Source organism: Emys orbicularis, chromosome 3 (genome assembly GCF_028017835.1).
Source record: "Emys orbicularis isolate rEmyOrb1 chromosome 3, rEmyOrb1.hap1, whole genome shotgun sequence".
Classification (NCBI taxonomy): Eukaryota; Metazoa; Chordata; order Testudines; family Emydidae; genus Emys; species Emys orbicularis.
Window position 1 is genome coordinate 49,518,782 of NC_088685.1, and position 14,849 is coordinate 49,533,630.

The 14,849-nt window shown below is 43.0% G+C and overlaps 1 protein-coding gene across 1 annotated transcript in view; it reads right to left on the reverse strand.

The window, feature by feature from the left end:
• The window catches only part of BMP5 (bone morphogenetic protein 5), a 76,413-nt gene that overhangs the window by 32,023 nt on the left and 29,541 nt on the right, over positions 1–14,849 (reverse strand). Inside the window, exon 3 of the mRNA XM_065401010.1 lies at positions 6,363–6,511. Within this exon, the coding sequence (XP_065257082.1) occupies positions 6,363–6,511 (149 nt within the window). The remainder of the gene's footprint in view (positions 1–6,362; positions 6,512–14,849) is intronic.

Consider the following 14,849-nt stretch of genomic DNA (forward strand, 5'->3'; position numbering starts at 1 on the left):
CTGTTATCTGACTTGGGGAACTAGACAGGAGTAATATCTATATAAAGATGAGCTGTACTTATACAATTTCTTCAATGTGTAAGTTAAAAGATTACTTTCTACCTATACAATCTCTCATTATTTACTGAATTTTGATGCTAGTACCAACAAATTGGTTCACCTCTTTCTTTCCAAATTTTCGTACTGAATGCCTTCCATAAGGTATTCAAGAATATTAACTTGTAAGTATTTAACTCTTTAAAAGAAGATGAATTTACATGAAGCCCCTGAAAAAAAGCAGGTAAAATTTATTCTGCAGTAGGAATACTGTTTTATATCCAATACTGTATTTTATATCCATGATTCCACCCAAAAAACTATGTTTAAAGAACATTAAATGTATGTCTGCACTGCAATGTAAGCACAGGGTTAGCAGACCCTGGGTTTGTTAACCTAGGGCTTGAGCATCTACACTCATTCGTAACCCCAGGTTAGGAATTGTTGAACCTTGGGACTCCAGCATTATTATCCGAGACCTACCACTCATATCCCAGACTTCCTACCACCCTCCCAAAATGTGGTCACTCTAGTCCTTCATTCATGGTGTAGTGTGGGAAAACTTGACTGTCCACAGAACTTGACTGTCCAGAAGACAAAAAAAGTCGGACCATGGTATTGTGGAACACTTTTGGTGGACTCCCAGAGTATGATTCTAGTGGGCCTGAGTCTACACCGCAAAGCAATAAAGCTTGAATCCTAGATCCCAGCTTCACTCAGTCTCAGACCCTCCACCCCATGGAGACTAAGCCCTGGTCTCAAGCATGACTTGTGTGTAGACGGCTGGAGGGTTAGGCTTGGGCCTGAGTTCGAACCCTGTTCTTATACTGCAGTGTAGACATATCCTAAGAATGCAAAGCCAACCACTCAAAAGTTAAGAAATGCCAGTATTAAGGTTGCCTGTGCAACCCTAATTTAACCCCCTGGATAATATGCATTATGATTAGGCTAAGAAGAATTCATTTTTTAAATAATTTTGATACATAATATCGATGTTTACTTTTAAACATTTTTCCAATTTTTTCCAATTTACATTTTCACACTTGTGGGAAATTATGGGGTGATGGGAAGGAGTTAAGACCATAATTATTTAATGCAGTATAACCGTTAAAATACATATTGTCAACATATACAAAGGAAATATCCTTAAATCAAACTGTAATAAGTTCTCAAGCAGAATTTTTCTTACTTTGACTATCTGTAAATATTGATTATTACCAATGGAAATATTTTTGGTCAGTTTCTGTGTGTGCAGTGAAATCAACGTTGACTGAGGCCATGTCTTTACTTACGGCTAGATTGGCACTGCTACGATTGATGCAGTGGTTTCGATTTAGAGGGTCTGATGAAGACCCGCTAAATCGGTGGCAGAGCACTCTCCCGTCAACTTCTGTACTCCAGCTTCCCAAGAAGCATAAGATAAGTCAGCAGGAAAGCATCTCCTGTCAACACAGTGTGGTGTAGACAGCGCAATAAGTTGACCAAAGTTACGTCGACTTCAGTTACGCAACTTATGTAACTGAAGTAGTGTAACTTGGGTAGACTTATTGCATCGACCAGCCCTGACATTTACCAATACAAATCTAATTACATGATCACATACTATTTTTTTCCACAGCAGCCAGGAGCTGCAATTGCAGGGAAAATCCTACTCAGCCCTTGCTGCCCCGGGCTGGACCATGTTCAATGCAGATGGAATCTTTGGATAATTCAGCTGCCAAACTCCAACTAGTCTCTGCAGAGAATGAATGAACTGAGATTTTTTAGAGATTCATAATGTAGCCAGATCTGGGTGGTATTCCATGGAACAGCAAAAGGCACATCCCTGACATGAGGGCAACCGTTCTGTCTAATTTCAAGCACTAGCTCTAAACCATGGAATTTCTCAATGAAACAGCTGTAAGCATTTTTTTAACATCGGCAAAACAAAGTGGGTTCCCCCACTTCTCTTTCTAGCAAAGGGCTGAACCAATTTTGCTGAAATTTTCAAAAAAAAAAATGCAGCCTCAAGCATACACTTCATATGGAAAATTTCAGCCCAAATGGTTAAAGTTTGGCAAGTTATAAGCAACCTAAAACAGAGTCTCATAATGGGAAGTGTCAAGCAACCAATAGTTTTAGGCAGCGCCACAATTCGGACACATACTGCTTTTCAGTGTTCTGCTCTATATCACCTTGTAGGTAGGCATCCTGAGATTATATTGATTTACAACAATTGCTGATGAATAGGGATAGTAATTTATGGATTAAAAATATATTGTTGGAATAATGCAATATTAATTTTTGGGAGGCAGACAGGAAATCACCTATTTTTATTTTTCATATTATTTTTGCAAGGAGAATGATCATGTATTTGTTAATTTCTAGGGATGTCAATTAATTGCAGTTAACTCACACGATTAACTCAAAAAAATTAATTGCGATTAATCACAGTTTTAATCACACTGTTAAACAATAGAATACCAATTGAAATTTATTAAATATTTTTGATGTTCTTCTACATTTTCACATATATTGTATAATGTGTTGTAATTGAAATCAAATTGTATATTATTTTTATTACAAATATTTGCACTGTAAAAACGATAAACAAAATAAATAGTATTTTTCAATTCACCTCATGCAAGTACTGTAGTGCAATCTCTTTGGTGTGAAAGTGCAATTTACAAATGTAGATTTTTTTGTTACATAACTGCACTCAAAAACAAAACAATGTAAAACTTCAGAGCCTACAAGTCCACACAGTCCTACTTCTTGTTCAGCCAATCACTAAGAGAAACTAGCTTGTTTGCATTTACAGGAGATAATGCTGCCCTCTTCTTATTTACAATATTACCAGAAAGTGAGAACAGGCATTTGGATGGCACTTTTGTAGCCAGCATTGCAAGGTATTTACATGCCAGATATGCTAAACATTCATATGCCCCTTTATACTTCGGCCACCATTCCAGAAGGACATGCTTCCATGCTGATTGCACTTGTTAAAAAATTAATGTATTAATTAAATTTGAGACTGAACTCCTTGGGGGAGAATTGTATGTCACCTGCTCTGTTTTATCCGCATTCTGTCATATATTTCATGTTACAGAAGTCTCAGATGATGACCCAGCACATGTTGTTCATTTTAAGGACACTTTCACTGCAGATTTCACAAAACCCAAAGAAGGTACCAATGTGAGATTTCTAAAGATAGCAACAGCACTCGACCCAAGGTTTAAGAATCTGAAGTGCCATCCAAAATCTGAGAGGGACAAGGTGTGGAGCATGTTTTCAGAAGTCTTAAAAGAACAACACTCTGATGTGGAAACTACAGAACCCGAACCACCAAAAAAGAAAACCAACCTTCTGCTGGTGGCGTCTGACTCAGATAATGAAAATGAGCATGCATCAGTCTGCACTGCTTTGGATAGTTATCGAGCAGAACCCGTCATCAGCATGGATGCATGTCCCCTGGAACGGTGGTTGCAGCATGAAGGGACATATGAATCTCTAGCGCATCTGTCATGTAAATATCGTGCGATTCTGTCTACAACAGTGCCATGAGAACGCCAGTTCTCACTGTCAGGCAAACAAGAACCAGGCAGTATTATCTCCTGCAAACGTAAACAGATTTGTTTGCCTGAGCGATTGGCTGAACAAGAAATAGGACTGAGTAGACTTGCAGGCTCTAAAATTTTAGATTGTTTTATTTTAGGATTCAGGGTTTTTATACATAATTCTACATTTGTAAGTTCAACTTTCATGATGAAGAGATTGCATTACAGTATTTGTATTAGGTGAATTGAAAAATACTATTTCTTTTGTTTTTTTACAGTGCAAATATTTATAATCAAAAATAAATATAAAGTGAGCATTGTACACTTTGTATTCTATGTTGAAAATGTAGAAAACATCCACAAATATTTAAATAAATGGTATTCTATTATTGTTTAACAGTGATTAATCACGCGATTAATTTTTTTAATCTCTTGACAACCCTATTAATTTTATATAATTTCTTGAATGAGTTGACATATGTCTTTGCTGCATGTCAGAAGATGATGCAGCTACTCTGGATTTAGTCCACTTCTGTAACCAAGAGCTGAATTTAGCTGAGAATCACCAGCTGTCAGTAGAGAATATGATAGTGGGAGGATACTTTATCCGATCACTGCATTATGGTTTTTGAAAAAGAACTCATTTTGGTGGAAAGAAAACAAAGTAATTTTTCAGTTAAGAGTTCACAGGCATTTTCCATAACAGCAAGAGAGTAATTTTAAACCAATAGCTTTCTTGAAAAATTAAGATGGTGATTTACCCCCTTTGAAAGCACCAATGTGTGTTAATTACCTAACAGCCTGATCTACTAACACTTACTAATGGGTGCATACTTATTACCAAGGATATTCCCACCGATGTGCCTATGTTCAGTAGCAAACATTTGCTAGCTTATGATCCTGCATGCAAGCTACTTTGTCAAAGATTTGCAGTCTCCCAAGAACCATATACTAAAATGCAGCGCCAGATTAAAAAAAAAAAAAGACAGAAAAACTGTTGAAGCCTCATTTATTTATTATTGTCTCACTTATTGAAAACATCTGTCCCCACAGTAACTTCAGCAAAAAGGAGCTCTTAACATCTGTGAATAAAAATGGGCAATATCTTCATAAGGCAAGGGCCTGGGTGGGGACCTATCAGAGAAGGAGTTGAGGAGCCTTTCTAACTTTCTAAAGCTGGGAATGTTCACAGACTGATGAATGAGAAATGCAATTTCTGAATCCAAATCATTAACAGTGAGAAAGTGCTGCCTAGACATAGGAAAAAAGAAAAATATCAATCCTGACCCCAGAATTTCTTCTGGTCCTTATTAACATCATGTCAGCTAATGTTCAGATTAACTGACACCATAGATCACCTGACCTCCGACACAAATACTAAACTGACAGGGCAAGAATTTAATTTGGAAGACTTTTTGTGGAGTATGGGCTAGTTAAACCATTTCAGAGATAATATAATAACTCAGTTTACTAGTATATTCACTTTTAATTGGTTTTTAATAATGTGTATGTAGTGGCTAAATTCTCTAGAATATTCTTTGTAACTAAACTTTCATTTACGCATAAACTGTATGCAGCTGTGTTTAGAAGACATACTTTTAAATGACCAGTATAGCCAGGGGTATGAATGTCTGGTTGAGCAGAGACAAGTCACTACATTAGTCAGCTGGCAGATTTTTTATTCAGCAGGGTACTGGGGTTATTCCCTTCTCCATTCCTTGCCTTAAAGCTAGTGGAGGGAAAGTGGTATGAATTTTATCCCAGGTTACTGCATAGAGTCCAAGTATTCACTTTACAACTGATCAGGAATTTTGCAGGATAAGGTAGGTTTCAACTAATCTCCCCATTCAAAACATATATTTTCAAAATAAAAGTTTCATATTTTGGTTTGAAAACCAGATCTTTCGACATCTTAGTTATCTATATTTTTAGAAAGGTCATGTTTTAAAAAGTTTGAAATGTATCAGTTGACCCAATCTGAAAAAGTTTTTGACTTAACAGTTTGTGAAATTTTTTAAGATTTCAACTTTTTGTGCCAATTCAGGATGGAATTTTTTTTTTTTTTTTTTTTTTGAAATCTCAAAAATTCTCACAGGAAAGAAAAAATGTCCAACCCAGTTCTTTCTTCCTCCTCATCGTTCTCTAGAGGAGGCAGCTCAGTGGTGGTTCTAGTGGAGAGGACTCTGGGTAGTTTAGCCAAGGCCAGGGCTCTGGAGGTAGCATGGGCAGGAGCTATGGGCCCTGAAAAATCATCATTTTCAATAGAGGACTGTTGCGATAATTTGTCTTGGATGAAAAATGAAGCCATGTGCTACCTAGGGCAAGACTTTTTTTTTTTTCTTTTTTCTTTTTTTTTTAAGAAGGGCCCATCTAAACTCTATGAATGTTCATCTTATGGGTATCCTCAGTGTTGCAGACCTGAAGAAGAGTTCTGTATAGCTCAAAAAGTTTGTCTCTTTCACCAGCAGAAATTGTTCCAATGAAAGATATTACCTCACCCATCTTGTCCCTGTCATCTTATGGGTAATCATCAGTGGCAGTCCCATACAATAAATCTTACCTAACCTAAGTGTTCATTAGGCGTAATCAGGTTCACTCCAGTTTGTAAAGTCACCATACTCTATTACACTGAGAACATGTTGTGGAGGTGACAAGGCAAGTTAGCAGTCTCATCCTGCCAACCAACAGCGAATACAACTTTTAACCATTGCAGTTCAAATCGGTCCTGCACACAGGAGGCTTGCAGGCCACACCCCAAGCATATAAAATGTGGTATAAACTGTAACTTACCATCCCCGGTTTCAACACAGAGTTGCAAGCCTAAATTGTTCTGTGGATTAATCACCCAATGATTGCTGGTCACAGTGATATCAAATACAAGCCAGCCCACATTAAAAGCTTGAGTCTTCCTTGTGTCCAGCAGGAACAGTTCTGCATCCCTATTTTAAAAACAAACAGCAGAAAGTTAGGGCAATAGCAAAGTCATTGTTTCTTGTGTTTATCTGCTCTCCTGAAAGTGATCTGCCAGAGCCCATATGAATAATGAGGCACCGTTTTTTGGTCTTCCTTTGCTGTGACACAGGGTATTTTAGCTGTTTCCCCTGGAAAGAGACTGCCTATAACAGAGTCCTTGGTGGTTCCTTTCTCAGGGAGTGGGGAAAACCTGACCACGTCCAGTTATCTGTACAAGGCAGTCATATCGGAGACATGTGCCATTGCTGCTGCTGCCTGTGCTACCATGGCTACACTACTATTTTTAGCATGCTAGCTCAGATGAGAGCTAGCAGAAGTGTGCACAAAAGCTGGGAGTCAGTCAGGATTGCAGTGTAGACATTCCCTAAATGTTTGATGTGGATCATCTCTTTGTGTTTGTACAGTACCTAGCACAATAAGCCCTGATCCATGATTGGGGCTTCCTGGGCACAACTGTACTACAAATAAATAAATAAAATAATAATAATATCTGTATCCATTTGTTTTTCTTAAAGCAGCACGCAAGTTCAAGTTAAATATTCTTACCACTATTTGCCATGGTGAGCAAGCATTTGTAACCTCAGAAATCTTTTAGTAAGTAAAGTATCTGATTCAAAATTATTTCTGTCCGAATTAATGGTAAATGATTCAAGTCAGACTTAATCCATTCTTTTCTAAAAATTATACTAACTGCACACACCAAGATTATATGTTAAAGAAATACAAAGTGACAACAAGCTTATAAAATACTAAACAAACAGGTTAAAAATTATGGTGGCCTTGAGTAAATGATACTTCAGCCAGCAGCTGTGCAGATGGGCATCACAGTGACATGATGGGTGGAACTGGCATGTCTAAACTGTCAGTTTTAAATGCAGACATAGGCTCTGATTCTGCAAATTTATACAGATGAGAGTAATTTTACAGACAAGATTTTGAGAGATATTGCGCACCTACAGCTCTCATAATAGTCAATGGGAGCTGCAAGGGTTCGGATTCTCTAACAATCAGGCCAACAGACCCCCCAAGAGACTACAGTATACAAGTGCATAAGTATTTGCAGGATCAGGGCTAATAAAAGGTGACCTATGGAGAGGAGACTGGCTTTTTTATTAAAACAAGATCAATCACATTTTGCCAATGCTCCCCCTTTTCTTTGTTAAATTATAATGCTTGTGATGACATTCTCCTGCTGTGCTCCTATCTATTTGATTATAGCAGAAATGTGTTAATGACCACACAAGAAGAAAACGTACTGCTTCCTCTGGGTATAACTAACATGAAAACAATTCTACAATTCACGAGACCCTGACCTGCTACTCAAGCACTGAACACATTAACAGCGTACCACAAGCTCATAAAAGGTATTCTCTGGGGTCTTAAATGCCTAATTTTCCTCTAATAAGCAGTTTTAATCAGAACTTTAAAAGTTAAACATCTAGCTGTAAACGGGATGGCCTTTTAAGATGGTTATTTATAAATATTTTTATATCACTTAGTAACAAATGTACACAAAGATGACAATTCTGTAATTCTATTTTGGAGCAAAAATATGAGATTTTTAAAAATTGACTGTTTTAATGTTTACTATTCTCTTCAAGAACAAATTACTTAAAATATTAAACACAAACAGGAAAAAATGTTTACAAAACTCAGGATTTTGTAATAAATATTTAAAAGACATTTGAAACAACTTTACAATGATAACAGAACTGGTAGTTTCATGCACACTCCCCACCAAGGAGTCCATGTGATAATGTCTGTTAAACATCATTTTCTTTAAGATTCAAATTAGCCTTTAGTCCAGATCTGTCATTTTTGCAGGAGACCCCTTTTCAAGGGACCTGGTCTACACTACACAATTATGTCAGTGTTCACACTACAGCCTTGTCCTACTGATGTAAGTGCCCTACTACATCAACATAACTTCACCTCCAGGAGAGGCATATGCTTATGTTGGTGTAGTTAGGGCATCACAGTGTCTGTGTGGACACTGCCTTACTTACATTGGCTGTTGGCTGCCTTGTCAATTTCAGGGCTCCATGCTGGAACCATGAAATTGACAAGAAAGCCAGGCAGCCAGAGTTCAGCTGCCCCTGGGCTGGGAGCAGGGAATTGTGAAGCCCAGGCAGGAGTGGGGAGGTGAAAGCTGCGGGGCGGAGGGTGGGGGGACAAGCTGGGCTCCCCATGTGGAGCTTCCCAGAGCTCAAGCCCTGGCTTTCAGCCCCACACACACTGCTCCTCTTCAGTTGGTGGAAGCACTCCTGGTGAGGATGTGCACCACCCACAGAAGGTGGGTAGTGTGGACATCAGTAATTACTGCGGTGGCTGTAAGTTGACCTAACATAGGTCGACTTAGGGCTGTAGTGTGGACATGCCTAAGGAGTTAGAAACCTTTGGATTTGCACTCCCTCTCTTAGTTATTCTCCCTTATTGATTCACAAAGCTGCTGACTGCTATGTTTTTGACTTGTACGAGAAAGATTCCAAATATGCCCTCAGATGTATCCATGAAAAAGCCAATTGGAGCTGAACATTCTTATACAACAAGCCCCTAATAATCAGGGCCGGCTCTAGGTTTTTTGCCGCCCCAAGCAAAAAAAATTTTGGCTGCCCCCCATCCCAGCCCTGGGCTCCTCGCCTCACCCCCCTGCTGCCCCAACCCTGGGCTCTCCCCCACCACCCGCACCCCCCGCCCTGGGCTCTCCCCCCCCGACCCGCACCCCCCTGCCGCCCCAGCCCTGGGCTCTCACCCCCCCACCCGCACCCCCCTGCTGCCCCAGCCCTGGGCTCTCCCCCACACACACACCCTGCCGCCCCAGCTCTGAGCTCTCCCCTACCCCCCCACCATTGCCCCCACACACACACCTCCTGCCGCCCCAGCCCTGGGCTCTCCCCCCCCCCGCCCTGCACCCTCCTTCCGCCGCAGCCCTGGGTCACTGGTAACTCGCTCCCAGGGCGGGTCATTCAGCAGGAATTTTGGATGTGCACAGAACACAGACAGGATTGGTTCCCATATGGTTACAGAACTGCAGTAAAGTGGAACAATTTTCAGCTTGTGTGATTGGAGGATATCTGGATGCATATTATAAGACTGTCCTACATAAATGAGGAAAAGTTGAGGTGCCTTTATTATTCTTTTGTTCCACTCTTTCTTTCTATGGGGAATTTGCCAATGCAATATCACTGTCTTCCTTTTAAACAAACAAACAAAACAAACAAACAAAAGGCAATGGCTGTTGAAAATAGCAATTCCAGTCCTAATAACCACTGGGAAGCATTTCTTGCTCAATTTTATCCTATTTTTTCTACAGTAAGTTACAGTGGATCAGTATATTTGATTTGGGAGAAATGAAGTAACAGCTGCCCAAACTGAGCTTGAGCACTCCTAAATTTTGAGGTGTTCAAATCTGGAAAGCAGGTGCTGGGGGGGGCTGTGGCTCCGCAGGGGAGCACGGCAGCATGTATGCAGCAGCGTGTCTGGTGCTGCGCGAAGCCAGACATGCTGGTCTGAGTGGCACGGTAAGGCGGCTGGGGGGGTTGGAGAAGGGGTGGAGGTTCCGGGGGGGGCAGTCAAGGGACAAGGAGAAGGGGGGGTTAGATGGATCAGGGGTTTGGGGGGGGGCAGTCCCAGGGGTTTGTCAAGGGACAGGTAGGGGGTAGGGTTCTAGGGGGGATGTTGAGGGGGGGGTCTCAGGAGGGGGCAGTTGGGGACAAGGAGAAGGGAGGCTTAGATGGGGGTGGGGTCCCGGGAGGGGGCAATCAGGGGACAAGGACCAGTGGGGCTTAGATAGGAGGTGGGGTCCTGGGGGGCAGTTGGGGCAGGTTTGTTTAGCCTAACCAAAAGAAGGCTGAGGGGGAATATGATTGCTCTCTTTAAATATATCAAAGGGATTAATACCAAGGAGGGAGAGGAATTATTTCAGCTCAGTAGTAATGTGGACACGAGAACGAATGGATATAAACTGGCCGTGGGGAAGTTTAGGCTTGAAATTAGACGAAGGTTTCTAACCGTCAGAGGGGTGAAATTTTGGAACAGCCTTCCGAGGGAAACGGTGGGGGCGAAAGACCTCTCTGGCTTCAAGATTAGACTTGATAAGTTTATGGAGGGAATGGTTTGATGAGATAACGTGATTTTAGTCAATTAGGCATTAACGTGCCATCACGGGTAAAATGAGGGTCCGGCTGTAGAATCTTGCCTGTATGCTCGGGGTTCTACTGATCGCCATATTTGGGGTCGGGAAGGAATTTTCCTCCAGGGTAGATTGGCAGAGGCCCTGGAGGTTTTTCGCCTTCCTCCGCAGCATAGGGCAGGGGTCGCAGGCTGGAAGATTCTGTTGTGGGTGGGTCAGCTTTTGTGGCCTGCATCATGCGGGAGGTCAGACTAGATGACCATATTGGTCCCTTCTGACCTTAAAGTCTATGAGTCTATGAGTCCCGGGAGGGGATGATCAGGGGACAGGGAGCAGGGGGGTTGGATGGGTTGGGGTTTCTGTGGGGGGTAGTCGGAGGGAGTGGATGGTGGCAGGGTGGGGCTACCCTCCCTCCCCATGGAGTGTCCTATTTTTTGAATGTTAAAATATGGTATCCCTACTCACAGTGCAGCTCTCCATTCAAAGCAGGCTGCAGCATGAGGTCTCAGCTTCCTCACTCCCACCTCCTCTTTCCTGTTGGTAGTGGCCAAGGGAATGCTGGGAAATGTAGTTCTTTCCCTGCTCCAGGGCTGGGTGTATAGGCAGGGAGCTAACCAAGGAACTACAGCTCCCAGGGCCCCCTGTTGGTTCTCAGCTCCCATGCTGGATCCCTGCTGCCCCTGCAAATGGGCTGCCCCAAGCACCTGCTTGCTTTGCTGCTGCCTAGAGCCGCCCCTACTAATAATGAGTCTACTCCTCAACTCCTTATTAGAGACAAAATCCCCAAAGGGAGTTTTGCCCAACTAAGGATCTCTGAGGTGGCCAATATGACTTGCACTGCTGGAGCTGACATGAACTTGGCTACTCTTTGGCATTGGTACTTCGATCTTTTGGTTCTTCCTTCTTCATGCAACAGGATCAGGTAGTGTAACTGGCTGTAACATAGGGATTATTCTTCCTCCTTGGCTTTACATATGGACAAGTTATTCATTTTAGGGAACTACAGAAAACAAGAAATGATAGCTCAAGGGAATGTGATAAAATATAGAGAGTTTCACTTCTGGATCACTGCAAAGAATCTAGCCCAGGTGAATAGTAACTTACTACAAAACTTCAAAACATTTGCAACAAAAATTTGATTTTTTTCACATTTTGTTACAAACTCAAGGTGAAGTACTGCCCACCATGAAATCAGTAGGAGTTTTGCCATTAATTTAACTGGGGCCAGGATGTGATCCTTAATTTGGGCCCATTTCACCCAAAATGCACCACATTTTGTGGATATTCTACTTTTATCCAATGAAAAGCAAACATGGGGACATTCTGAATGATAGGCAGCTTCAAAATTCAGATTCAAAATGAAAATTTTCATATTTTCTATGCAAAAGGTAGCCTACCACATGTAATGAAAACGTGAAGTGGGATGAAGTAGCCTGAAAGAAAACATTGAACAAAACAGTGAACATCTGGTTACAAAATTCAGGGAAAAAATTGCCTCCACCACAACATACTCTGGTAGTAACTGATAGATTTTACCATGAGAAAGACTATTGTGTGTCTAAGCATAGTGTGTTTGGTGGCTTCAGTCCAGTCCCTAGTGGTCAACTGTCCACAACAGAAAATACAGCACAGTTGAGAATCTCAGCAGAGGCAGCCCTGGACAGAATGGATGTGCAGCTCCTGATTCCCAATGGCCAGCTGACCTGCTCTCTGCTTGCAAGAGTTGGGCAGGATAAAGGTGCACAAAGTCACCTTTGTAAGCCCCTGAATCCTGGGGCAGATCTGTCCCAGGCCACCTCAGGACCACTATGGGAGGTGGCCAGGACCAAAACCATGTAGGGTTTTTAATGTCAAAACTAATGTTTGGTTTCACTCAGGAGCTAACTGATAGCCCCAAGTAACTATTGCTTACTAAGCAGTTGCAGAATGCTGCAGCCAACTGCAGCTTCTGAATGATTCCCATGTAGCCCACGTATAGAGTACAACCCAGAGGTGACAGACCCATGAATAACTGTAATCAGGTCTGCAAACCAAAACAAAGAACTTCCTTGCCAAGCACAAATAATAAACACATTCTTGGCAACCACTGCTATTTGGCAGCTGGGAATCCAACAAGCTGTGCAGGTTTCAGACCTCACCACAAGCAAATGACAGCGGAGCTGACTTTGGACTTGGACTTCTTTATCAGTCTTTTGCATTTATAGTGAAGACCCTGTTTCATTTACACCTTCATTTATATCTATTTAAAGATATCTATTTGTGTCGCCTCAGGTTCCCCTCCTCCTCACAGTACCTTTTTAGAACCTGTTGTCACAGTTCTTTTGAATTGTTTTGCAACGTGCATGCCCAGGAAATCAGCTCCTGCTCTGCAGATCTATAGAGGCAATATTCTGGTTACTGGTGACCATTTTCTGTGGTGAGTAATATTCTGAATAAGATTCTCATTTTAACAATATTCCTTCGTTTTGTAAAATGAAATCCAATTTTGGGTTTACATTTCCCTTTCCCTGCTACTAACCCTGAAAACATCCCTTCTGGATGATGTATGAAGTCTGCTAAAACAGAGGTGGGCAAACTACAGCCCGTGGGCCACATCTGGCCCGTGGGACCCTCCTGCCCAGCCCCTGAGCTCCTGGCCCGGGAGGCTAGCCCCAGCCCCTCCCCCGCTGCTCCCCCTTCCCCGCAGCCTCAGCTTGCCCTGCCGCTGGCGCAATGCTCTGGGCAGCAAAGCTGCGAGTTCCTGGGGCAATGCAGCCGCAGAGCCCGGCCTGACCAGGTGCTCTGTGCTGTGCGGTGGCGTGGCCCCGCCAGCCACCGGTGCTCCAGGCAGCGCGGTAAGGGGGCAGGGAGGGTTGGATAGAGGGCAGGGGAATTCGGGGTGGTGTTCAGGGGGCAGGGATGTGGATAGGGGTCGGGGCAGTCAGAGGGCAGGGAACAGGAGTTGAATGGGGGCAGGGGGTCCAGGGGGGCAGTCTGGAAGGAGAGGGGGGGTTGGATGAGAGGGGTGGGGGGCAGTCGGGGGCAGGGGTTCTGGGGGCAATCAGGGGACAGGGAGAAGGGGTGGTTGGATGGGGCAGGGGTCCCGGGGGGGGGCAATCAGGAACGAGAGGAGGGGTTGGATGGGGCAGCAGGCGGCAGTAGGGGGCAGGGGTTCTGGGGGGGGGGGCAGTCAGGAACGAGAGGAGGGGTTGGATGGGGCAGCAGGCGGCAGTAGGGGGCAGGGGTTCTGGGGGCTGACAGGGGACAGGGAGCGGGTGGGGTAGATGGGGCAGTGGTTCCAGGGGGACCATCAGGGAATGGGGGGGTTGGATGGGGCAGGAGTCCAGGGGGCCGTCAGGGGGCAGGAAGCAGGGGGGGTTGGATAGGGGGCGGGGCCAGGCCACACCTGGCTGTTTGGGGAGTCACAGCCTCCCCTAACCGGCCCTCCATAAAATTTCCGAAACCTGACATGGCCCTCAGGCCAAAACGTTTGCCTGCCCCTGTGCTAAAACATGTAGGGCCAGATTTTCAAAACAGCTTAAAATCCAGCGGTTCCCATGTAGGCACCTAAAGAAGTGGCCAGATTCTCAAAAGGAAGAATTTCCATGGAAGCCAAGTTCTGAGATCTTTTGACTATTTGGACCCATATATTTAAGCAGGAGATTCTCTACATCATTTTGAAGGACTATTTTCAGGGTTAGTAGTAGGAAAGGGAGAACCCAGGATTGGGCTTGCTGCTAGGTTTTAATGAGCACTTCTGGGCGCTGAGCTCCTCTGAAAATCAGATTGATTATTTAGGTGCTGGACACACTTGACAATCTGTCCTATAGAGCTTTCTGTAAACTTCCACTCAAAGATTATTGCTTTGTCCACTTGTAATGCTATATTTGCATTAAACTTTAACATATGGTAAGCCCCATGGAGCAAATGTGTATCTCTCTCTCTTACCAACAGAAGCTGGTCCAGTAAGAGATATTACCACACCCACCTTGTCTCTCTAATATCCTGGGACTGACACGGCCACAACTACCCTGCCTAACTCACTCACAGAAACACATATCAGTCCTTGGCAGTATTTAAAAAATAAATAACATTTTTTAAAAAAATCAATACAGCTCTTGCTTTGACAAAAATAAATGAAGCTGAACTGCATAATATATAGTAGTTAAATGCTTGTGGTATCCATATTTCAA